Below are 25,561 nucleotides of genomic sequence, written 5' to 3'. Positions count from 1 at the left end.
GGGGAAAGGGAGAAGGGACAAGCGGCCGGGAATTAGGATAAAAAGGAGGCTGTGCCCTCCAAAAATTTGAGAGACCCCAGGGGAATGCCCCATGGTCTCTCCCTTTATTCGAATAAAGAAAAAGGACTCCTCTGTCTCCTTTTTGGACATAAACCTCTGGTGTTCGTGGATTAATTTTCCTGACACAAAGAATAAGTGAAAATAATTAGTTTCTAAGGAATGGTAAACATTAGATGCCAAAAGCTTTGGCCTTACAGTTGTTAACTTCATGAAAGGCATTAAGGCTCCCAAAGACTGGCAAAAGCCTTCCTCAAAATGTGTGCTGCTGTAAGTCTTTTTACCCTAGCAAAGCAAGCTATTAAAGATTGTTTAATTTGTGCTAAAACAAGTAACAGTTACTAAGAAACTTGCCAGGGGAAGGAGGCCTTGGCCTGTACATCCCTTCCAGAGATGCCAGGTAGATTTTACTGAAATGCCTCGAGTGGCAAGATTTAAATATCTTCTGGTAATAGTATGTCAGTTAAAAGAGTGGCCAGAAGCGTTTCCAGACATTTCAGCAACTACAGGGTCAGTTATTAAAGTATTTTTGGAACAAATAATTCCAAGCTATGGGACTGTGGAGGCAACAGACTCAGATAGGGGAATTTATTTTACAGGAAAATTTCTTAAAGGAGTAATGACTGCTTTAGGGATACAATGGAACCCCCTGGCACCCCCAGAGTTTGGGCCAGATTGAAAGGATAAATGGAGAAATAAAGAAGCACCTTCTGAAGCTGGTGATAGAAACTAACATGCTGTAGGTACGGCTCTTGCCACTGGCTTTAGTAAGAATAAGGGCCAGACCCAGGGGGGGATATTCAACTATCTCCCTTTGAATTGATGTTTGGAATTCCTTATCCTTGTAATTCTCCGCCTGGGGCGGGGCTAAAGATAAGTGATGTATATTTAAAACAATTTGTGGCCCAGATATTGACTCTTGTGAAATCTCTTCAACAGGAAACTCAGCTGGCACAGACCTTGTCTTTGGACTTTGCTGTTCACAACATCCAGGCAGGAGACTGGGTCCTAGTTAAGGAGTAGAAAGAAGCACCACTAGAAGCAAAGTAGCATAGACCTGTGCAACAAGTGTTGCTGACCACAGAAACAGCCATCAAGACAGCTGAACATGGGTAGACCCATTGCTGCAGTCTGCAACCACAGCATCATGTCCAGAGAAGCTACAATTACTAGGAACCAGCATGGGACAGGAACGAGACGGGCTTCTGTTCATGAAACCATTTATTCAGCATGGGAACAAACTCAGATTCAGGGACAGAGAGCCCCTGTTATAAATTGTCGTGACTAAATCAGAGAGCCAATTTAAATGATCATTCATGACAATCAATTTAATTAATTCAGCAAGCGGGCCGGGGAGTCTCCACTCCACCAGCAGCGGTGCCTTGGCTGATAAAGTTTCCCCTTATATACAGTTCATATTTCCTGTATACGTGTCTTCATTACTTTTCCTGGGTTGCATCTGTGCTTGTGTCGCTAGTTGCTAGGTGGTTGTAATCTGCCTCATTCTTGATGTGAGCGTGCAGGCATTGGTTCTATACCAGTTATATGACTTCTAATGAGGAGATGTTCTTGTTATTGTTTGTACAACTGGATATTGTGGTTTGGCCTTTCTGCAGATTCAGCTCTTGTTTATACAGCTGGATATTGTGGTTTGGCCTTTCACAGTTTCAGCTCTCACATTGTATTAAGCAAAGAGTTTCAGCAATCATATTGTATTAAACAATCTTATTATATTAAATTTGATTAACAAACAATAGTAATCTGTTACAGCCCCGAACAAAGGCAGGGTGAGGGGTTTTGAGGGACGGAACTAGGGTGGAGTTCAGAGTCAAGGACCACTAGAAACATAACAAGGGAGAAACCCCAGGGGCTCAAACCCAACTCCTCTGGGCCGCCCTTCACCAGGAGTCTGGAATGGGGCAACTTCATCCAGGCCTCACACAGCCCATCCCCCAAAGCAGGAGATCAAAATTCACCCTAGCTGAGCATTTCAGCCCTGCCTCCCCTTTAACAGTACTTATCTGAAACCAAATCTTTGCCTTCTTGGGGCACCTCACAATAATTGCCCCCTTTTTTATATATATCTCAAATTTTGATCAGGAGCTTAAAATGTTTCTAAAACTTACACCATAAAAGTCTCCACTCCCTCAAAAAGCACCTACAGGCCATGCACACCCTGAGATCCCCTGCAATTTCTCAGTCTCCAGGTAGATCAGGTCTAGGGGCTGTTTGGAGAAGGGACCAACCTGGGACAATCCTGAAATCCTGGGTGTTTGCTGATCCTTATCCATGCCTTTCACAAATATTGCCTCCTGAAGATGGCACCTCCACAATGAGGAACAGCCCCATCTGATCCAGCTCTCCCTCTTCCATTCTCCAGGAATGAAACAAGAGCCTGTGCAGCAGGAAACAATTCCCGAAGGAAGCAGTGATTCTGTGCCAGACTCTGCTGCAGGAAGGGAGGCCATGCCAGGCACAGTAAAACAAGGTAATTGCTGTGCCTCTGGGCCTGAGCCCTGCTGAGGCTTGAGCTGCCACCGCTGCTGCTTGGCAGTGCCTGCCCTTCAGGGATGTTGCACAGAGCATGGAAAGGGTGTTGAGAGTAAACAGGAGGCAGCCCACAGCTCCCCTGGCCTCTCTGCAGCTTTGGCCATGTCCATTCAGGACAGCTGTGGCTCCCACGGCCTTACCCAGCCCCATTGCAGTACCCAGTTCCCTAAGACAGAAGGGGATCCCAGAACACCCTGAAAAAGGTTCTCATCTGTGCTCCCTTCCAGATAAGGTTGCTGGCAAGGCTTCACCATTAGCTTGGCTATATAAAGTTTTGAAGCTCACTGGGCCTCCTGCAGGTATGTTCTCAGTGTCCCATGGAGGAATAATAATTGACAACCTGTCAGGAATCAGGTGACAGAAGCTTCTGTGGCTGTTTTAGTTACAGGTGTGTCTGCAGGGAGGACTTTCCCAGCTCCTTTGCTGATTAGTGTGCAGAAGCCCCACTTCCATCGCAGGGGTGAGTAGTGTGTCCCTGCTGACCCCACAGAATGAGCCCTGGTTTTGTGGGAACCACTGGGAAATGGAAATGTTTTCTGTTGAGGTCCTCTGAGTGACAAAGACAAATGTACAGGAGAGAAGGAATCACTGGAGTCAAACAACATCTGGAAACAAATTGTGGAGGAACTGCAGAAAGGGCCTGGTGGGTTCATGTCCCCCTAAGCCTCCTCCTGAGACTCAGCAGCCAGGGGCTTTCTCTACCCATCAGGACACGCTGTGCCCTGCACGGCCCCCTGCTGCTTTCATGCCCTGCAAGGCTCATGAAAGCTGGCCTGGCTGCAGCTTCTCCCCACTTCCACAGGAAGGCATTTGGCATCAGCTGACAGGGAGCCCAAACTGCAGCACAGGCCGTGCACACCCTGAGATCCCCTGCAATTCCCCAGTCTCTGAGCAGATCAGAAAGGGCAGCTGTTTGGAGGAGGGAGGGCCCTGGCCCAGGCCAAATAGCCTGGGCACTTTCCTGGTCCCTGTCACTGATAAATACTGGCTCCTGAAGATGCCACCACCCAAATGGGGAACAGTTCCATATGATCCAGCTGGCTCCTTTCTTTCTCAAGACATGGACATACAGGTTCTGTGGAAGGCAGCATTTCCTGCAGGCAGCGGTCACTCGTCGGCAGCTTCTGCTGCAGGAAGGAATGGGATGGCACACATGAGTACGGGCCCAGACACAGGAGGTAATTGCTGTGCTGGGCTCAGCCCTCGGCGGGGCTGTGTGCCAGCAGCTCTCCCCCCAGGGCCGGCCCTTGCACATTGTGGCGGCAGCCAAAGCTGGAGGTGCCTCAGCTCCGAGGCCTCTGGAGTTCGTTCCCAGCCCTTGGGAAATGGGACTCATGCACCAACATCACTCCCTCTGCAGCTGCTCCCAGAGCTGGTCCTGAGTGCCCAGAGGCCCAAGGCACAGGAGCAGCTCCAAGCGGGAGCCCTGCTGAGAGCCCAGGGCTACAGCCAGACCTGGCTCCCAACTGGGCAGGGCCTGCACTGGCTCCTGACAGGGCCTGGCTCTGTCCCCTTGGGCTGGGGGAGCTGTCACAGAGCAGGGAGGGTCAGGGGTGGCTCTGGCTGCTCAGGGATGGCTTTGGCCTGAGTCCCTGGAAGGAGACACTGCCCAAGCGGCTGCGCTGTCCCTGGGCTCTGCTCCCGGCCTTCTGGGCTCTGTTGGGTGGCACAGCCTGTGCCAAGGGGCAGCAAGGTGCCTGAAGACCCCAGCCCTGGGGGAAACAGAGAATGTACGGGACATACCCAGCATGCTGCCAGCTCAGCAGCAGAGCACAGCACGGGCTCACACTGCCCATTGCTTCCGTTGATGCAACCAGCACAACACAAGTTCCTGGTTCCCAGAAGGTCATTGAAAGGGCTTTCTGTCAGGGAATGTTCTGCTGGATAGAGCTAATAGCAGGCGTGCTTTGTTTGGAAATTATCTTCATGTTGTGCTGCTTTGGAATCTGCTATGCCTGGAAGAGCAAACGGTGAGTGTTTTGCTCATCTTTCCCTCCAACAGCTTCTTTTGAAAGCCTATTGTAGACAGGAAACATTTCCAGGGAGGCTGCTGTGGACTTGTGGGTAGTCAGTGGTTTCCCAAATAACCCTGCTGAGAGTTCTGCTGCTGCCTGGGGCTTTCATTGGCCTCCTAATTGCTGGGCCTTGTCCTGGGGAGCCCACTTGGGCTGCAGCCAGTGCTGGCTGCCACTGAGGCTGCCTGGCCAAGAGCAGCCCCAGGAGCAGCAGGCAGAGGCAAGCAAGGTGGGCAGGACAAAGAGCGGGAATGAGATTGCCCTTGAAAGGCAGACATGCTCTGGGGCCTGCTCCTGGCCAGGGACCCTGCCCAGAGCCATCCCCTGCTCGCTGGGGCCTTGAGGGGCAGCTCTGCAGCTGGGCCAAGCTGTGCCAGCAGCTGCAGCCGTGCTGGGGAGCCTTGGCCGCTCTGGGCCCTGCTGTGCAGGAGGGTCTCTGTGTGCCAGCGGCAGCTGGGGGCCTCAGCCACCTCCTCTCTCCACAGGAGCACTTCTGGACAGCATTTGAAGGACAATGGCTGCACTAAACACCCAGACAGCTTGAGCAGCACCTGTGGCTGTAATAAGGGCCTGATCAGCTCTCTGAAGAACCCTGCGAAGAGGATCCCAGGACTGCTGTCTTTGAAGAAACCTCCTATAACCCTGTAGATCCCACGGCCAACTCTTCTCCCCATGGGTATCCCCAAGGTCCCTTCAGTCCCTTTTTTGGTCTTCCTCTGTCCCAGCCTAGCCCATTCCTTAGTTCTTGTAGAGACCCCAAGACCAGCCCAGCACCCTCCAGCCCCACCTGAGACCAACATGGCCCTTCCTGTGTCCCTGAGCCCCCTGGCCCTGCCCTCTAAACAACACTGAAGGTGAGCCCATCTGCCAGTGTAGGTGATGGCCCCTTCTTCTCTTCAAATAAAGAGATGGAGCTGTTAGCCCAGTGTCCAGCTGGTAGCACCAGCAAAGCCCACACAGCACCAGCCCTGGCTGAGCTCCATGTCCTGGAGCTGCCGGGGCTGACCACGGTGTGGGTGGGCAGGAGCCAGGCAGGGGCTGCTGTGACCAGCAGTGGGGCCCCGAGGGGCTGGGGGAGTCCAAGCTGAGCGTCCCTGGGCTGAGGGCACATTTCCTTCAGTGGCATCACCTGAGCCTGAACCTCCTCCACTGGAGTGCCCAGGAAAAGAGGGAACCATCAAGACCATCTCTAGGGACACAGCCTGACCAGCAACGTCAGCAGGAAAAACACAGTCTCTCCCCAGTTAATAAACACTTGATAGGACCTAACCGGTGGGCCATCACCAATCCTGCAGGGTGCTGCACAGGCTCTGCTGCTCTGGGCAAGGGCCAGAAGGGAAGGGAAGGGCCAGGTAGCTGTGGGCCCCAATGGGGCTGATAAACAGCACTGGAGGCACAAGAACCCAGCTGCAACTACACTTGATTTCCAGGTCAAAACACTCGGTGTAGCTGGGCTGGGCTTCCCTGTAAGGCACGTGCGGGCTTTGGAGTCTCCCATGAGGTGCACGGGAAGCTGGGGTCCCTTATGTGACACACAGGGATACTTCAGGTTCCCTCCGAGGTATGGAGGGCACTGGGGTTCCCTGTAAGTCATGCAAGGGATTTGGAATCCTATGTGAGGCATGCAGGGGGTTTGGGATCTTTCCCAAGGTGTGCAGGATGATGGGGTCTCTCCTGAGGTACATGAGGGGGGTTTGCATTCTTATTTGAGATGTGGAGAGGGCTGTGGGCTCCCATCAGCCTGCTGGTGCTTTGTGTCCCTCCTGCTGCTCACAGTGGGGCTGGAGTCTCTTCTGAGGCACTCAGGGGACGGGGTCCCTCCCGGGGTCCCTCCTGGGGCAGGTCCGGCTCGGAGCTGCCACGGCCCAGGGGCACCCAGGGACAGCCGCCGTGCCGGGATGGCGGTGCCGAGGGGCCGAGGTGGTTGCTGCACGGGCACGGCTCGGGCGGTGCTGAGCACCCCGAGACGAGGGGCCATGGCCTGCACTGCCTCCATCTGTGCTGGGAACACAGACAGCCCAGCCGGCAGAGCGGCGGCACCGGGCCCCAGCCAGCACAGAGGGGAACAGAACCGATGCCAGAGCAGCCGTGGGGCCTGCCCGGCTCTCCGGGCCTGTGGGCAGCCCGGGCAGGAGCGGCTCGCTCTGTGCCGTGCTCTCCCCACAGAACGGGGCTCCGAGTGAGCACCTTGGGAATGCTGAGGGGATTTGGGGCTGCAACTGAACTTGCCAGCGAGAGAAACAATTCATATGAGACTTCTTTAGGCCTTTCTAAAGATGAACTGAGAAACAACTTCAAATCCCAGGCTAAATAGTGTGTTCTAATATGTGCTGATTTTTTGAAAACGATTTGTTTGCAACTCCCTGTCAGGCCCGTGGTGCTGTCCCAGCCAGCACCAACACCCAGGAGCTCTGCTGTGTGCAGCACGGCTGGGACAAGGGAAACGAGTTCACATCCCTACAGATGCCCTCTCTGCCTTCAGAGTTAACACACAATAGCAATATTCCAGCAAGAGCAGGTATTTTTACACCCTCAGGACGGTGTGCTCTTGTGGTCCTCATGGTGGATCAGAGAGGAAAGCCAAATTTGATGGACTAAACTTGACTGTAGGAGAGGGATAGCCCAGCAGAGGGCCTGGGGACACAGTGACTGGCACACAGCAGGAAGACCCCAGACTATCACAATTCAGCTGGGAGGGTATAAAAGCCCAGGGGTTCTTGGTTCAGGGTCCCCCAGAGGCACCAGCTCAAGCTGCCACTCTTGCACCATGATAACATTGTTTGAAGGATCCAGTGGTCTGACAGTCTGCTATGGAGTACATTCTACATTTCCAATCTTTTGGGCATTTGGGAGCTTTTGATTTTGCTTTGCACCCAAGATAAATAAACCCCCAAAAGTGCACAAATAACTCCTTTACCATTTCCTCCTTTTATTTTCAGCTGATTTTTATATTGTTCTATTTGCTCTGCTACCTTGTCCTCATCTTTCTAAAATTCATGGGCCTAGTCAGGTCCAGCCTGGGATGGTGCACACATTTTGTTTAGTTCTCTAGTAACTTATCCCCAGCAATCGTGCTGACCACATCCATTTAAAATATTGCAAAAACCTAACCCTGGGCTGCAGTATGTGAATCACACTCCAGTGTGTGAGATGGCAGAGCATCAGGGCAGGCACTGAAAAAGGGGGAATTCCATAGAATAGATTTGTTTAACCTGACTGCTAATGCTAACACAGAACTGCCTGTCATGTTGCCTTGCCTCTTTGCTAAGCTGGATTTGTGTTTGTGATTCACATGTGATACTTTCTTTTCAAATGTGCCTATTTTAGGGTGATTCTGAGGATGATTTAGAATGATTAGCAGGAGTCAGTAGACACTGGAATAAATCTTTAAGCTCAGCAGGAATTAAATCCTGTGATTTCAATATAGTTCTTATTATTCCACTTAAAACCTCACTATCCGTGCTAAATTTTTTTTTTTAATTTATTTTACATAACTCTCTGATCACTTGGTAATTGAAAGGCCGAGGTTGGATTTGCATTGCTCCTCTGCCTTTATTATATACTACAGGAGCAGCTGTAAGCATATCTTCATCTCCTCCAGGGCTGGTATGCCCTGGGTTTCCCCACCCACACCCACCCTTGCCGGGCTCTGGGGGCCCCGTTCTCTCACTGGGCCTGTGGAGGGGCTCAGCTGCTCCCCCGCAGGAGCTGGCCGAGGGCCCGGTCCCCCGCCCCAGGGAGCTGTCTGGAGAAGGGACCAACCTGGGACAATCCTGAAATCCTGGGTGTTTGCTGATCCTTATCCATGCCTTTCACAAATAATGCCTCCTGAAGATGGCACCTCTGCAATGAGGAACAGCCCCATCTGATCCAGCTCTCCCTCTTCCATTCTCCAGGAATGAAACAAGAGCCTGTGCAGCAGGAAACAATTCCCAAAGGAATCATTGATTCTGTGCCTGACTCTGCTGCAGGAAGGGAGGCCATGCCAGGCACAGTAAAACAAGGTAATTGCTGTGCCTCTGGGCCTGAGCCCTGCTGAGGCTTGAGCTGCCACCGCTGCTGCTTGGCAGTGCCTGCCCTTCAGGGATGTTGCACAGAGCATGGAAAGGGTGTTGAAAGTGACCAGGAGGCAGCCCACAGCTCCCCTGGCCCCTCTGCAGCTTTGGCCATGTCCATTCAGGACAGATGTGGCTCCCACAGCCTTACCCAGCCCCACTGCAGTGTCCAGTTCCCTAAGCCTGAAGGATATCCCAGAATACCCTAAAAAAGGTTCTCATCTGTGCACCCTTCCAGATAAGGTTGCTGGCAAGGTTTCTCCATTAGCTTGGCTGCATAATGTTGTGAAGCACACTGGGCCTCCTGCAGGTATGTTCTCAGTGTCCCATGGAGGAATAATCATTGACAGCCTGTCAGGGACCAGGTGACAGAAGCTTCTGTGGCTGTTCAGTTACAGGTGTGTCTGCAGAGAGCATTGTCCCAGCTCCTGAGCTGGTTACTGCACCCATGCCCAGCTCTCAACGCAGCAGTGAGTAGTGTGTCCCTGCTGACCCCACAAGCTGAGCACTGGTTTTATGGGATCCATTCCAGTAAAATGGAAATATTCTGTTCTAAGGTCCTCCAAGAGAGAAGACTCAAGATACAGCAGAAGAGATATCCCTGAAAAAAACTGAACTTATACGGCAAATGCTGAAGGAAATGCAGGGGGGAGCACAAGGTGGGTCCATGTCCCTCATCCTTCTCCTGACACTCAGCAGCCGGGGGCTTTCTCTGCACATCTGGACACGCCGTGCCCGGCACAGCAGGAAGGGATCCATGGCAGCCTCACTTCCCCTCTGCTACTTTCACGGCCTGCAGGGCTGTTCCCCAGCCTGGCCTGGCTGCAGCTTCTCCCCAGCCTCCACAGGAAGGCATTTGGCATCAGCTGACAGGGAGCCCAAACTGCAGCACAGGCCATGCACACCCTGAGATCCCCTGCAATTTCTCAGTCTCCAGCTAGATCAGGTCTAGGGGCTGTTTGGAGAAGGGACCAACCGGGGACAATCCTGAAATCTTGGGTGTTTGCTGATTCTTATCCATGCCTTTCACAAATATTGCCTCCTGAAGATGGCACCTTCGCAATGAGGAACAGCCCCATTCTCTGTCCCTCTTCCATTCTCCAGGAATGAAACAAGAGCCTGTGCAGCAGGAAATTCCTGAGGGAAGCAGTGATTCTGTGCCAGACTGTGCTGCAGGAAGGGAGGCCATGCCAGGCACAGTAAAACAAGGTAATTGCTGTGCCTCTGGGCCTGAGCCCTGCTGAGGCTTGAGCTGCCACCTCTGCTGCTTGGCAGTGCCTGCCCGTCAGGGATGTTGCACAGAGCATGGAAAGGGTGTTGAGAGTGACCAGGAGGCAGCCCACAGCTCACCTGGCCCCTCTGCAGCTTTGGCCATGTCCACTGACACCTGGCTCCCACGGCCTTACCCAGCCCCATTGAAGTGCCCAGTTCCCTAAGGCTGGAGGATATCTCAGCACACTCTGAAAAAGGTTCTCATCTGTGCTCCCTTCCAGATAAGGTTGCTGGCAAGGCTTCTCCATTAGCTTGGCTATATAAAGTTTTGAAGCCCACTCGGCCTCCTGCAGGTATGTTCTCAGTGTCCCATGGAGGAATAATCATTGACAGCCTGTCAGGGACCAGGTGACAGAAGCTTCTGTGGCTGTTGAGTTACAGGTGTGTCTGCAGAGAGGACTTTCCCAGCTCCTTTGCTGATTAGTGTGCAGAAGCCCCACTTCCATCGCAGGGGTGAGTAGTGTGTCCCTGCTGACCCCACAGGATGAGCACTGGTTTTGTGGGAACCATTGTGGGAAATGGAAATGTTTTCTGTTGAGGTCCTCTGAGTGACAAACGTACAGGAGAGAAGGAATCACTGGAGTCAAACAACATCTGGAAACAAATTGTGGAGGAACTGCAGAAAGGGCCTGGTGGGTTCATGTCCCCCTAAGCCTCCTCCTGAGACTCAGCAGCCAGGGGCTTTCTCTACCCATCAGGACACGCTGTGCCCTGCACGGCCCCCTGCTGCTTTCATGCTCTGCAAGGCTCATGAAAGCTGGCCTGGCTGCAGCTTCTCCCCAGCCTCCACAGGAAGGCATTTGGCATCAGCTGACAGGGAGCCCAAACTGCAGCACAGGCCGTGCACACCCTGAGATCCCCTGCAATTCCCCAGTCTCTGAGTAGATCAGAAAGGGCAGCTGTTTGGAGGAGGGAGGGCCCTGGCCCAGGCCAAATAGCCTGGGCACTTTTCTGGTCCCTGTCACTGATAAATACTGGCTCCTAAAGATGCCACCACCCAAATGGGGAACAGTTCCATATGATCCAGCTGGTTCATTTCTTTCTCAAGACATGGACATACAGGTTCTGTGGAAGGCAGCATTTCCTGCAGGCAGCGGTCACTCATCGGCAGCCTCTGCTGCAGGAAGGAATGGGATGGCACACATGAGTACGGGCCCAGACACAGGAGGTAATTGCTGTGCTGGGCTCAGCCCTCGGTGGGGCTGTGTGCCAGCAGCTCTCCCCCCAGGGCCGGCCCTTGCACAGTGTGGCGGCAGCCAAAGCTGGAGGTGCCTCAGCTCCGAGGCCTCTGGAGTTCGTTCCCAGCCCTTGGGAAATGGGACTCATGCACCAACATCACTCCCTCTGCAGCTGCTCCCAGAGCTGGCCCTGAGTGCCCAGAGGCCCAAGGCACAGGAGCAGGGAGTGGGAGCCCTGCTGAGAGCCCAGGGCCACAGCCAGCCCTGGCACACCATGGGAATGATTCTCATCTTGGTTTACTTCTAGATTTGGTTGCTGGGAAGGCTCGTTCCTTAGCCTTGAGATATGAAGATTTGAAGCCCTCTGGGCCACCTGCAGGTATATTCATTATATATATTATTATTATATATATAATAAGGAATAATCATTATCAACCTGTCAGGGACCACGTGACAGAAGCTTCTGTGGCTGTTTTAGTTACAGGTGTGTCTGCAGGGAGGACTTCTCCAGCTCCTGGGCTGGATGCTGCACACAAGCCTGACTCCCTTCCCAGCGGTGAGTAGGGTGTCCTTGCTGACCCCACAGCCTGAGCACTGCTTTTCTGATATCCATTCCTGGGAGGCTGAACTATTTCTTCTTAAGTTCCTCCAACAGAAAAGACCAAACACACCTCAGAGAAGAAATCCCAGGAGCGATTTGAAATCATGTGGAAAATGCTGAAGGAAATGCTCCAGGGAGGACAAGGTGGGTCCATGTCCCTCAGCTTTCTCCTGACACTCAGCAGCCAGGGGCTTTCTCTTCACATCTGGACACGCCGTGCCCGGCACAGCAGGAAGGGATCCATGGCAGCCTCGCTGCCCCACTGCTGCTTTCACAGCCTGCAAGGCTGTTCCCCAGTCTGGCCTGGCTTCAGCTTCTCCCCAGCCTCCACAGGAAGGCATTTGGCATCAGCTGACAGGGAGCCCCAAGTGCACCACAGGCCATGCACACCCTGAGATCCCCTGCAATTTCCTGGTCTTGGGGCAAATAAGGAGGGGCAGCTGTTTGCAGGAGGGAGTGCTTTGGCCCAGCCCCAACAGCCTCAACATTTTCCTGATCCTTAACCATGCCTTTGACAAGCATTGCCTTCTGAAGATGCCACCTCCCCAGTGGGGAATGTTTCCATCTGATCCAGCTCTGCCTCTTCCTTTCTGCAGAAGTGCATGAAGAGGCTGTGCTGAAGGCGGTGTTTCCCGGAGGAAGCAGTGGTTCACTGGCAGCCTCTGCTGCAGGAAGGGAGGCCATGCCAGGCACAGTCCCAGGAGGTAATTGTTGTGCCTCTGGGCCTGAGCCCTGCTGAGGCTTCAGCTGCCATCTCTGCTGCTTGGCAGTGCAGGCACAGCCTGGACAAGACCGGCACAGCCCAGAGGAATTATCCCCAGCAGGCTCAGGACACTCGGTACTGAGCAGTCCTGTTGGGCTCCCTGCATGGGAGACACGTTCCAAAACCCAGCAGTGGCTGCAAAAGGGTGCCCGTGGTGGGGAAAGGGCAGAGGGGGAGGTCAAGGCTCCACTGCATCCTGAGAGGGCCTGGCTCTGTCCCCTTGGGCTGGGGGAGCTGTCCCAGCAGAGGGAGGGCAGGAGGGATGGAGCGGGGAAGGGATATTTGTGGCACTGCCTGCTGTTGTTTTCCCCAGGGCTTTAGGGAGGGTTTTCTCTTTGGGAGGGGAGAGAGCTCCCAGGAGCCCCCGGCTGCCCCACTTACCTCTCCAGGGATGTTGCACAGGGCATGGCAAAAGGGTGGAGAGTGACCAGCAGCCAGCCCAGAGCTCCCCAGGCCCCTCTGCAGATTTGGCCCTGTCCATTGGCACATAGCTCCCATGGCCTTACCCAAACCCCCTGCAGTGCCCAGTTCCCTAAGGCAGAAGGGGATCCCAGAATGGACTGAAAAGGGTTCTCATACGTGCTCCGTTGTAGATTGGGATTGTGATATGGATTATGTGGAAGCCCTGGTGGAAAATGGCTTGAAATTCTTGGAGGATGTTGGAGGCAAGTTCTCAATTCCCTTTTTACTTACAGAATAATCAATGTCAAGGTGGCAAGAGCTCAGCCATGTGCCATTTCCCTTAACATAATCTCAGCGGTGATGGATTCTGGAAATCTTGTCCCACTGCCTCCTGCAGCCTGGAGGGATCCCACAGGATTGCTGTCAGTGGGAGGAAGGAGCATTTAGCTGTCAATGTTCTTCCCATGTGCAATACCAGTGTCTCTTTCTGTGTGCTCTGTGCAGCCACGGAGAGGAGCAGAGAGGGAAGGGGCCAGGCCCAGGGCTGTGCCCTGGGGCTGTGCCTTGTGTGGCTCCTTTGTGGCCCCAGGGAGCCTGAGAATCTCCTATAGAGCCACAAGAGATGTTCTGTCCTGCCTTTCTTTGCAGCCAAGCCGCTTGGTGAAGGTGATGCAGCTTCTCAACCCATACCCAGGACTGAGCCTCAGGGAGGTGGTGAGGGTAGGTCAAGGCCTTTCCCCCAGGGGGAGCGGCCAGCTCAGAGCCCAGAGCTCGGCCAGGGCGGAATCGCTGCAGGTGCCAGGACAGAGCCGTGCATGTGTGTCCTCGGCCTGCGTGATCCCCTCACTGCTCCTGCAGCTCAGTGCTGCCTGTGCAGATCAGCAGAGATGAGAGAAGCTTCTGTGGCTGTTTAGTTACAGGTGTGTCTGCAGGGAGCGCTTCCCCAGATCTTGAGGTGGTTACTGCACCCAAGCCTGGCTCCCATCGCAGGGGTAAGTGGTGTGTCCCTCCTGACCCCACAGGCTGGGGACTGGTTTTTTGGGATCCATTCCTGGGAAATTGAAATACTTTGTGTTAAGGTCCTCCAAAAAGAAAGACCCAAGATAATGGAACCAAAAAGTCTCTATCATCAAATGATTTCCTGAGACCAACAGAGAAAGAAGTGCAGGAAGGACAAGGTGGGTCCATGTCCCTCAGCCTTCTCCTGAGACTCAGCAGCTGGGGGCTTTCTCTGCATATCTGGACACGCCGTGCCCGGCACAGCAGGAAGGGATCCATGGCAGCCTCACTTCCTCTCTGCTGCTTTCACAGCCTGCAGGGCTGTTTCCCAGCCTGGCTTGGCTGCAGCTTCTCCCCAGCCTCTGCAGGAAGGCATTTGGCATCAGCTGACAGGGAGCCCCAAGTATATCACAGGCCATGCACATCCTGAGATCCCCTGAAATTTTTCGGTCTCGGGCTAGATCAGCTATAGGGGGTGTTTGGAAGAGGGAGGGCCCCAGAGCAGTTCCAAAAGCATGGGCTTGTTCCTGATCCTTATCCATATCTTTGACAAGTATTGCCTGAAGAAGACCAGCACAGCGCAGAGGAATGATACCATGCAAGCTCAGGGGTTTGGGTACTGAGATGTCCTGTGCAAAATGGGGTGGCAAGGTGCCTGCAGGCCCCAGCTCTGGGGCAAACAGAGAACATCCTGGCCATATCCACCGTGCTGCCAGCTCAGCAGCAGAGCACAGCACGGGCTCACGCTGCCCATTGCTCCCACAGATTCAGCCGGCACCACAACTCATGCTCAGAATATCTGGGAAAGCATGAGAAGAATTTTCAGCCCGGGAACACATGGTTTGATTAAGCTAATGGCCATTTTGGTTGCTGGAGCCCTTTTTCTGATGATGTGCTGTGCTGGAATCTGGTATTGCTGGAACAGAAAAGGGTGAGTGTTTTGTTGATCTCTACGTCAAACAGCTTCTTGAAAGGCTGCTCATAGTAAACATTCCCAGTGAGGCTGCTGTGGACTTGTGGGTAGTCAGTGGTTTCCCAAATAACCCTGCTGAGGGTTCTGCTGCTGCCTGGGGCTTTCATTGGCCTCCTAATTGCTGGGCCTTGTCCTGGGGAGCCCACTTGGGCTGCAGCCAGTGCTGGCTGCCACTGAGGCTGCCTGGCCAAGAGCAGCCTCAGGAGCAGCAGGCAGAGGCAAAGCAAGGTGGGCAGGACAAAGAGCAGGAACGAGATTGCCCTTGAAAGGCAGAGGTGCTCTGGGGCCTGCTCCTGGCCAGGTACCCTGCCCAGAGCTATCCCCTGCTCACCGGGGCCTTGAGGGGCAGCTCTCCAGCTGGGCCAAGCTGTGCCAGCAGCTGCAGCCGTGCTCGGGAGCCTTGGCCGCTCTGGGCCCTGCTGTGCAGGAGGGTCTCTGTGTGCCAGCGGCAGCTGGGGGCCTCAGCCACCTCCTCTCTCCACAGGAGCACATCTGCACCTTCAGAAGACCAACCAAAGACTCCCCTCAGCGAGAAGCTGACCCATCATCCCCGGTCTTTAAATCTGTCCCCATCTGCTGTGCTGCAGCCCCATTTTGAGGGTGTCCCAAAACCTATACCTCCAAAGCTAAACCCTATTCCCCAGACCCCCCTGGATCTGCTCCCTCGTGTGCAGGAGGTGCCCTGTGTGCCAGGAGCAGATGGGGCCTCAGCCGCCTCCTCTCTGCTCAGGAGCACCTCTGCACCTTCAGAAGACCTGACAAAGACTTTAGTCAGCGAGCACTTGACCTGTTACCCCTGCGCTTCAGCTCTGTCCCCATCTGCTTTGCTGCGGGTGCAGCCCCGTTTTGAGGGCGTCATAAAACCCAAACCTCCAAAGCGAGACCCTCTGCCCCTGAGCCCCCTGGCCCTGCACCCTGGCCAGGACTGAAGGTGGGCAGCCCCTGTCCACCAGATCAGGCCTTGGCCCATGTTTTGTGTTTAAATATTGGCCCATGTTTTGTGTTCAAATATTGGCCCATGTTTTGTGTTCAAATATTGGCCCATGTTTTGTGTTCAAATATTATCCCATGTTTTGTGTTCAAATAAAGAGTTGAAACTGTTACCCCAGTGTCTGGCTGGTACCACCAGCAAAGCCCACACGGCACCAGCCCCGGCTGAGCTCCATGTCCAGGAGCAGCCGGTGACTCAAGCCAGAGTTTTCCAGCTAGCTCAAATACAGGTTTTCTTCTCTCTCCGGCCCACTGCCAGGAGGGATCTTGGCCAGAGCTGCTGTCTGGGTTTAGATCAGGATTTGAGCAGTCCAATTCCCTCTGAGCACAAGTCTATAGACCAAGTAAAGAAGCTGTAATAAATTTTTATTATTTGTTAATCAAATTAAATATTATTACTAAAACATGATTGCTAAGGTTGTTTTAAAAAAGCTAACATTGCAGAAACGCCTAACCACAATGACCACATATGCGGCTGTGAAGGCAAGAAGCTGAAACTGCAGAGCTGGAGCTGCAAAATGTTTTCCAGCTGTACAAAGGGGAAGTAGAACATCTCCTTATTAAGGACAATTGCTTACCCACGACCACCAAGAGGCAGAAGAAGACCCCCTAGCAACAGGAGGCACAGGTGCTGATGCGATCCAGGAAGACACAGATGCAGGGACTGTATAAAAAAGGGAACCTCCTCAGCCAAGGTGCGCGCCATGTGCAGGACACTTAAGAGGAAGTGTCCTCCAGCTCGCCCCCAGCTGGGTTTTTGCTTGCTTTACTGCTTGCTGAATTAATAAAAATTGGCTTTTTAATTGGCTTAAAAATTGGCTAATTAATTATTATATAAATTGTCCTTTCTATTTTGTCACGACAATTTATAACAGAAGCCATAAGGGGGACTCTTCTGGGTTATATTTCACAATGTATTCTTGCAAAGGGAACGCCAGGAAGAGGCAAAGGTTTGGGGGTCTGGGCTGATTATTTTAACAGGACTTCTTTGGAGGGTGCGAGTTTCAGAAAGAACCAATTATTTTTCACAGCTAGCAAACTTAAAAACTTTTTACAAATCAATGTTAAACACGCTAAGATAAGAAATAACAGACACAGACTCCTTCGAATGCCTACAAAGGTGTAGGAGTAAACTCACAGGAGGGGACTTGGGTATTCGGGGAGAGCGGGGCAGTGGACAGTCACCCGACCTCCTTTAGATGGGACACAGGAGACGGAAATGCCCCGGGGACCACCGGCGAGAACACTTCACTATCCTCGGGAAACCAAAAGGCTGAGTCCCCCGCACGTTCCTGGGCCAGGGCCGGAGAAACACGGAGCGGCCCCGACTGCTGGAAATGACAGCGGCGCTTTCTCTCCGTCCCCTCAGGCTCCCCGCTGCATCCCCACGGCGGGGCAGAGGGGGAGGGCGGTCGGCACGGCCCCCGGCGGCAAGGACTCAAACAGAGGGGTCTGGAAAAAGGAAACTCCAGTAACAACGATAAACCTGGGCCCCGGCAGGGAGCGGGGAAGGACAGAGGAAAAAAGCCTCAACCTCTGGCGCTCCCCCCGGAGTGGGGTACGGGGGAGGAGTGGGCACTCCCCGAGCTGACAGCCAGAGGGGAATGACACAACAAGCCGGGGCTGACCACGGTGTGGGCAGGCAGGAGCCAGGCAGGGGCTGCTGTGACCAGCGGTGGGGCCCCGAGGGGCTGGGGGAGTCCAAGCTGAGCGTCCCTGGGCTGAGGGCACATTTCCTTCAGTGGCATCACCTGGGCCTGCACCTCATGAGGCACGCAGGGCAAATTTCGGCTCTCTCCTGAAGTGTGCAGTGTTCCCACATGAGGTGTGCAGTAGGGTTTAATTGAGAGGGTTTTTTGCTCTTCTCAGTACAGCAAAGGGGACACTCTTGGCTGAGGTTTTGCAGTGCTTGGAGAAAACCTCTTGCGAGCCCTTGGGCCTTGCCTGTGGGCACAGTGGGCAGGTGGAGCCCATCCCTTGAGGCCAGTCTGGGCTGCTCAGGCCGGGCTAGGCCAGGTAAGGGCCCTGGCAGGGAATGGCTGCAGCTGTGGGGTCTGATGAGGCTGCCAAGCTTCAGCCTGGCCCTGTGCTGCAGCCAAACACACATTTACAGCTATGGCCATTCTCTGGGGCACAGGAGGCACCCAGGGGTATAATTGGGGCAGTGGCTTCTCACCCTGAAGGGAGGCTGGCTCTCTTGGTTCTGAGGGCACAGCTTCAATCCCAGTTACCTTTGTGAACCTGCTGGGGAAGTGTTGAGGGGCAGAGAATTCCAACCCTTCTCACTGGGAAGCATGGCTGCTGGTGTGGTGTTTTTAAATTTTTTGCCCTCTAAATTTGTGTCCTGGCAGAGGGTTAAGTTTGCTTGCTCTAAGTAAGAGCCTTTTCTTCTTGGTGCTTGGGGGGCTGCAATGCAGCCAGGATTGAAGAAGGATCAGCAGCTGCTTGGTCCATGTTTGTGGGATACCTTGTGGGGCACCTTTTGGCTGTGATTTATGGTAGTGCTTATGCAGGCATTTTACAAAAACTGGCTTCAGTTCTTTCATCTTGTCAAAGTTGGGAATAAATGTCTTTAACACAACTTTAATATTAAGAGCCAGGCATTACTTGCTTGAAGTGCTGCATGCACAGGCCATTGGAATCACAGGCCCAAGCCACAGGAGCAGCCCCGAGTGGGAGCCCTGCCATGAGCCCAGGGCCACAGCCAGCCCTGGCTCCCAACTGGGCACGGCCTGCACTGGCTCCTGACAGGGCCTGGCTCTGTCCCCTTGGGCTGGGGGAGCTGTCACAGAGCAGGGAGGGTCAGGGATGGCTGTGGCTGCTCAGGGATGGCTTTGGCCTGAGTCCCTGGAAGAAGCCACTGCCCAAGTGGCTGCGCTGTCCCTGGGCTCTGCTCTTGGCCTTCTGGGCTCTGTTGGGTGGCACAGCCTGTGCCAAGGGGCAGCAAGGTGCCTGCAGGCCCCAGCTCTGGGGCAAACAGAGAACGTCCTGGCCGTATCCAGCATGCTGCCAGCTCAGCAGCAGAGCACAGCACGGGCTCACACTGCCCATTGCTTCTGTAGATGTTATCACTGAAACAGGAGTCTATGTCGAGGATGCAGTGAACTGTCTGCCCCCAGGATGTCCACAGGTCCTGCATGATAGGCACAGTAGTGACACTGTTCACTGTGCCACTTGTCCCTGATATGCTGCTGTTTTGGGATTTGGAAGCTCTACGAGATGAGATGGAAAGTTGTTGATTTTTGTCCACAGTCATGCTGCTGTGCACTTGTGGGTAGTCCTTCATTGCCCAAATAACTTTGCTGAGAGTTCTGCTACTGCCCAGGCCTTTCTTTGGCCTCTTCACTGCGGGGCCTTGTCCTGGGGAGCCCGCTCGGGCTGCAGCCAGTGCTGGCTGCCACTGAGGCTGCCTGGCCCAGAGCAGCCCCAGGAACAGCAGGCAGAGGCAAAGCAAGTTCACAAAATTTGGCAATCATTTCATGATAGGACAGAGGTTATTTAAGAGCTCATGTAAAGTTTCATGGTAACAGTGATGTTACTGGACAAGCAAATTTGCTACAATTCAGTGTTAAAACCAATCCAACCTGATGAAATTTTGGCTTTGGCCTTGAGACTTTGCTCTTCGTGTGAGCCCTGTTCTGGACTGACTCCCAATCAGTCTTGGAGCCAGTTCTGGGTGAAGGCTCATCCCAGCCCTGACCCTTAGCAGATTTGGGCTCCAAGAGGAAACTGAGGCTGCACTGCACGTGACTAGGCTGCAGGGCTCCATTATCAAAGGGCTTTGAGAAGTTTAAATGACTATATTTTTACTACATGGCTTTGTGTATGAAATTAATTTACTTTTTTTAAACTTAGTTTTAGAAAAACTTATTTTCCAGTTCTTTTTCTAGTTCTTTGATTAATTGAGTGTAATCAAGTAAATTACAGCATAATTATCCTATGGCTGAATTACAAGGCTGTAAGTACTATAAAATGAAATAATTTTTATACTCTTCTGTCTTTCACAGACTATTCAAACTTACGTTGGTTCGATGTGACCAGCAGAAGAGTTTTACTCCTCTTTTACTTCAAACAAAGAGCAGAGCTGGAATCTGTTGGAAAGAATCTTTTCACTTCATAGCTTATGCATACTACCAGGGTTCTTTCATTTTTTTCCAGCTCTGGGCTGGAATATAAAAATATAACAACAGCAAATACTCCTGTGTTGGAATACAAAATAAAAGCTTTAATACATAAATGAGTATAAGCAGAAATTCTGTATTTATTTTAGGTTTGATGATGTCCACAGCTGCACAAGCATAGTGTGACAGTAATGACATTAATATTTAATACTAGTATATTTTGAATTGCAATATATAACAAATCAAGTATGTCTCATTTTCTGCTATTCAAAGAAAACTAATAATAAGCTGATAACATGCAGCTTGGGAACTATTTCGACACTTTTGGTTAAATTACCACTCCTGACTGTAAAACCCATGATAAATAACAATTTTAATCTACTACTCCTCAAAATAAAATAATTGTGACATCATGGCTCTCATAGGGTGACTTTACCTTTAAGATAGCTTTGGGAGCTAAGGAAGTTGAAGCTGCTGGTGGCTGATGGGAGTCTTTTCTCCTGACCAATTATTGGTCATTTCTGAGAATTGGTGGTGGTTTTAACCATTGAGAAGTGAGATCAACCTGTGAACACCACCTTAAGATGTAAAGCCAGGGTTCTCTTGCTCTCTTTGGTTTCCTGATTCTGAAGAGGTAACAGGCTCTGTCTCGGCCTCCTCCCCCTCCCCCGTCCAGGCCGGACAAGGCTGCAGAGGGCGGGGGGAAGAGAAACGGAGCCGGCCGGCCTGACTGGGTTTGCAGTTTCTGCTGCTGAACTGAAACCTGACACCATGAACATCTGCAGCTTTCCAATACTTTGACTCTTTTACTACCTGGATGAGACGTACAGATTACTCCTTTTTCCCGGAGAGAGAGAGAGACAATCAACATAAAAAAAGACATCATAAAATCATAAAAGACAGTGAAGAAAAGAGTTAAGTTTTAGATGAGGAAGAGAGAATAAGGAGATGCTTTATAAGCTGAAATATTTTTCTGTTAGAGCGATGGAGATAGACAATAGTGTTCTGAAGAAACTCCTTTAATTCATGACAGAGTATATTGGGAGGAATGGAATGTTCAAAGTGTGTATTTTGAGCAAAACAGTGAAGTAGTTGTGATACAGTGAGGTGGTGGAACAGAGGAGAAGAAGTAATAGTTGAAGATTTGGGGCTCTGTTGTGGTTTTAAAGCAGTAATTAAAGAATTACTAGAAAACTTACTCATTTTCTTGCTGTGAGATATGGATTAGAACAAGAGCAAAACAGGGGTAAAACTTAAAAGGAATAAAGAAAGTTTATTAACAAAATACAAGAATAAAAAAACTAAAATAAAACTTCCAGAAAACTCCTTTTTTTCTCCCACTACCCAACCATTCCCTTGTTTACATGACAACATAGAGACAAAAAACTTTGGAACTTTGGTGTTTAAACAGTCCCTAATTCCTGCTAGAATCTTTTCATCAGTCTCTGTAGAGAAACAGAAGTCTTCTTCTGCAAATCCATGGAGTTTCTCACGAGAAAACTATTTCTGTTATAATTTTCTATTTTTCTGATGCCAGCTGCCCGAAATCTGTCATCAGTCCTCTCCTCCCATTTCACATCACTCTGAGGTGTGTATGGGTCCATGAGTCTAGGGATGTCATTTTTAAGGATGAGTTATTCAAAGGCAGAAGTTCTCTTCATCTGTCTCTGTGAGCCTCCCTGGAAACAGAAGTTTTCTCTTTGCCCCTCAAGGCCCCAAATCTTCAACTATTACTTCTCCCCGCCCTGTTCCAGCACTTCACTGTATCACAGTTACTCCACCTTTTGCTCAAAATCCACACTTTGAACACTCTATTCCTCCCAATATACTCTGTCATGAATTAAAGGAGTTTTTTTTCAGAACACTATTGTCCATCTCCATAGGTTTAACAGAAAAACATTTAAGCTTAATTAAAGCATCTCCTTATTCTCTACCTTTTCTGAAGCTTAAATCTTTTCTTTACTGTCTCTTATAAAGTCTCTTTACATGTTGATTACTCTCTTTTTCTCTCTCTGGGTAAAAGGATTAATCTGCAAGTCTTATCTGGGTAATGAAAAGGTTAAAATCTTGCCCAGGCTTTGTAGATGGTTTTGTGATCTCTGCCGGAGCAGCGGCTGGAGCTGTCTGCAATGGAAGATTCTTCATGGCTGCTCTGGAGAGTGTGGTCACTGTCTCAGCCCGCCACAGGTCAAGAGCTTTCTCTCTCTTTACTCAGCAGTCTGTGGTGAATTCAGTCACAGCAAAAACTGCAGCCGAGCCAGGGACCGGCCTGGCCCGGCCAGAGCCCAGGGCAAGCCCCGCAGGCCCCATCTCCCGGCCTGGAGCCGCTGGGCCCAGCCCAGCCCCTGTCCGGGCCGCATGCCCTGGGCCGGGGACGGGAAGCCAGCTGGAGCTCTGTTACCTTTCACAGCCAGGAAACAAAGAAATTCCCAGGCTTAGGTCTTAAGGTGGTGTTCACAGGTTGATCTCACTTTTCAATGGTTAAAACTGCTGTCAATTCTTAGAAATGGCCAGCTGTTGGCTAGGAGACAAACTCCCACCAGCCTCCAGCGGTTTTAACTTCCTTTGGTGTTTCTCTTTGTTTTCTTAAATGCCAGTCTATCACAGGCTGCTTGAGGCAAAGAAAAAACTTCTGTTTCCAGGGAGGCTCACAGAAACAGATGAAGAGAACTTCTGCCTTTGAATAACTCATCCTTAAAAATGACATCCCTAGACTCATGGACCCATACACACTTCAGTGATGTGAAATGGAAGGAGAAAATCTGATGACAGATTTCTGGTCAGCTGGCATCAGAGAAATAGAAAACTGTAACAGAAATAGTTTTCTTGTGAGAAACTCCATAGATTAGCAGAAGAAGACTTCTGTTTCTCTACAGAGACTGATGAAAAGATTCTAGCAGGAATTGGGGACTGTTTAAACACCAAAGTTCCAAAGTTTTTTGTCTCTATGTTGTCATGTAAACAAGGGAATGGTTGGGTAGTGGGAGAAAAAAAGGAGTTTTCTGGAAGTTTTATTTTAGTTTTTTTATTCTTGTACTTTTGTTAATAAACTTTCTTTATTCCTTTTAAGTTTTACCCCTGTTTTGCTCTTGTTCTAATCCACATCTCACAGCAAGAAATCAGTAAGTTTTCTACTGATTTTTTAGTTACTGCTTTAAAACCACGACAATGGCATTAACATTAAAAATTATATTCTTGCATACATAACACAGAACTTTATCAAATACTAAAATGTATTGAAAATCTATTAGGTAATTGCTTTTATGTGTTCTGTGAATACAGCAAATTACCATACTCTAATGTTGCTAAAATATAATTTTAATGTATCCAGTTTCTAGAGTGTATATAGTACAAGAACAAATATATGCAAAGGTCTGGTTTCACTTCTAACTTCTTCCAAATAGCTGTGTCTAGTCTGCTGCATTTATTTTAGTATTTTGATTCTGGTTTATGATATGGATTAAGACAATGACAAAATTCTTGGTCTTTTCAGCTACATACTGAAAAATTACATACATAAGAAATTAAAAGCCTTACCTGAATGAATTTACCTCTCAGAGACAAATTATAGTAAACACGTGCCTATCTTTGGTACAACAATAGTTTCTGTCTGAGCATTCCTGCACAGTGTTGAAATGTTTTTGGTAGATCTTCAAGCATTTCCCATCTGAGGCTTTTTTCCTCCATAGTAATCCTGCAGAAAGATAAACCTGAAAACTTGTTGGTAACACATTCAAACAAGTCACATCTAGGTATATAACAGCGAGAGAATGAAGAAAAAATTTTGGGTGGTCTAACAAGCATTGAAAAGAAACAAATTCTTTTTCTAACAGAGTAGGCCCACAAAAGCTAAACTGACTGAAGAACACTGGGTTTTCTTACCAAGGCAGAGCAAGACATTACCACCTGTCTAGAGGATATTCATAATAATCCCTTAAAAAGTATTGGAAAACAACTTTTTTTTTTTTTAAATTAAAAATACAGTCACACTGTTAAATTATCACATTGGCCATATTCACTGTTTTTCAAGTATTACTGTTGGAGGGTAATTTTCTCACAAATGGGATGGGACCACCGGCTGAAGCTTTTATTTCAGGCACCAGTCTCAGCTATAGACACAGGAGATGGCACAAGCTCACGTCTACCACAAGCAGCTCCAAAATCTCTTTGTTACAGAACATTTTATAAGTTTTTCACGCAATAGCATATTGCTAAAACTTACAGACAGTTGTTCTAGCCAAACATTAAAAGCACATGTACACCTCCAAACAATGCTTGTTTGCTTTCTATTAACAGTTTGTTATATTCTATTACTAAGCTTAAAACCTTCTACTATTTTGTAAGCTTGTTTTTCTGCAGTCTTAAGGTCCAGCTTAGCCAAGCCTAACAACTCAACTATTGTTTCATGTCCTTGCATATTGTACCTTCTTTACTTTTAGGCTTTGCAGCTGCAGCTAGCTCTAAGTTCTCTGCTTTTTCTCTCATGAGGCCTATTTTCACAGCTTCTGAAAGTCCTCTTACCTTTACTGTTTCCCACATATTATGTTCAAATGACATTTTTCAGAGCATATACAAAGAAATATTCAGAATGCCTAAGTACCTTCCCCTGCCTTGGCACAGATTCTCTTCAGAAGCAGCCAGGACTGGGAGATACTGGAATTGCTCACCAGAGAGTATTGCCATGTCGCTGTCACAAAAAGTCAATCTCAGACAACTTCCTGTGCCCAAACCTCACCTTAAGAGCTTACCATGTGTTTTATATAAACCAAAAATACTTTATTACTGGATTATTATTTTATTGCCAAAAATATTTGTTTACTGGAATTGTTTTGAAACACAAAATGGAATAAAATTCCTAAGTGCCTAAACATCTTAGGCATTAATTTGAATAGTTTTGCATGGCACATATCTCAGTTCTTTAGAGTACAGCTGAAAGAAGCCATATAATAATTTTCTTAGAGAAGGGGAATGGAACCAGGTTTTTTCCTCATTTATTCCTATCAATGGACTATTGAGCACAAGAACGTAGTGTATAAAATATATTGATCTTGGACATGAAAATGTTGGAAAGACAGGCATACATTAAAGGTGGCTGTGGGTTAAACTTGATGAACTACATCTGCAAGCCTTCCCCCCTCAGCATTTTCTCTAGTATGGGTAAGAGGGGGAGGTGCATACAGTGTTCCAGGAATGACCAGAGGATATCAGGAAGCACAGTAGTGCTAAGACAATTTAAAAAATAATGAATTGGATTCCAGCTTTTGAGGTCACTTTATCTGGCAGTAGTGCAGTAGGATTCCTGAGGGTGCTATCCTACTGTAAAACCAACTTAGAGCCGCCCATTTGCTATTGAAGAGCAGCTCAAGCAGGACATAGCCCTTGTTGCTGAGATGCACCCAAAAGGGTGGGTTTAGCTTTGTTAGTGAAGCTTGTTTTCCACTGCGTTATCTGCTTGCTTGAACATCATTTCCCCGTAGTTATCGATTTCCTGCTTGTGCATGAAATTCATGTGTCAATTCACTTCCTGACTCCCTAAGCTTATTTTCCTTTTCTTAAAACCAAAAGCCAGTGAAAATCGAACTGTT

The 25,561-nt window shown here is 50.1% G+C and overlaps 1 protein-coding gene and 1 long non-coding RNA gene across 4 annotated transcripts; both read left to right on the top strand.

Annotated features, from left to right (window-relative positions):
* The first annotated feature begins 2,998 nt into the window (after positions 1-2,998).
* LOC111944628 (uncharacterized) lies at positions 2,999-3,780 on the top strand. Its single transcript, XR_015275127.1, has 3 exons — positions 2,999-3,067; positions 3,152-3,250; positions 3,666-3,780. It is a non-coding gene; the product is annotated as an uncharacterized LOC111944628 (long non-coding RNA).
* Positions 3,781-6,566: 2,786 nt separating this feature from the next.
* LOC111945785 (uncharacterized) lies at positions 6,567-16,259 on the top strand. Of its 3 annotated transcripts, none has more exons than XM_086846500.1 (20): positions 6,567-7,140; positions 8,519-8,626; positions 8,803-8,987; positions 9,070-9,147; positions 9,235-9,336; positions 9,782-9,886; positions 10,171-10,242; positions 10,331-10,402; positions 10,489-10,581; positions 10,998-11,117; positions 11,435-11,506; positions 11,606-11,683; positions 11,783-11,872; positions 12,325-12,432; positions 13,085-13,156; positions 13,542-13,613; positions 13,808-13,885; positions 13,973-14,071; positions 14,658-14,823; positions 15,350-16,259. In XM_086846500.1, the coding sequence occupies exons 4-20, from the start codon at positions 9,126-9,128 to the stop codon at positions 15,792-15,794; spliced, it is 1,866 nt and encodes a 621-aa protein (XP_086702626.1). In that variant the 5' UTR covers positions 6,567-7,140; positions 8,519-8,626; positions 8,803-8,987; positions 9,070-9,125; the 3' UTR covers positions 15,795-16,259. The 3 variants fall into 3 exon arrangements, with proteins under 3 accessions (XP_086702626.1, XP_086702624.1, XP_086702625.1); XM_086846498.1 differs by having other exon boundaries at positions 6,591-7,140; positions 8,916-8,987; XM_086846499.1 differs by lacking the exon at positions 6,567-7,140 and having other exon boundaries at positions 11,771-11,872.
* Positions 16,260-25,561: the final 9,302 nt, after the last annotated feature.

The sequence above is a fragment of the Cyanistes caeruleus genome, chromosome 11, assembly GCF_971803275.1.
Source record: "Cyanistes caeruleus chromosome 11, bCyaCae1.hap1.1, whole genome shotgun sequence".
NCBI classification, from domain to species: Eukaryota; Metazoa; Chordata; class Aves; order Passeriformes; family Paridae; genus Cyanistes; species Cyanistes caeruleus.
Note: the sequence above shows the minus strand (reverse complement) of the source record. Positions and strands in the feature narration are given on the sequence as shown.

Excerpts from the sequence above, each read along its gene's own strand:
- LOC111945785 (XM_086846498.1), top strand. The coding sequence starts at position 7,086 with ATGCCCTCTCTGCCTTCAGAGTTAACACACAATAGCAATATTCCAGCA. Across the intron at positions 11,507-11,605 it reads GCCCTCTGGGCCACCTGCAG|TTACAGGTGTGTCTGCAGGG; the intron begins GTATATTCATTA and ends TGGCTGTTTTAG. Across the intron at positions 14,072-14,657 it reads AGAAGTGCAGGAAGGACAAG|ATTCAGCCGGCACCACAACT; the intron begins GTGGGTCCATGT and ends TTGCTCCCACAG.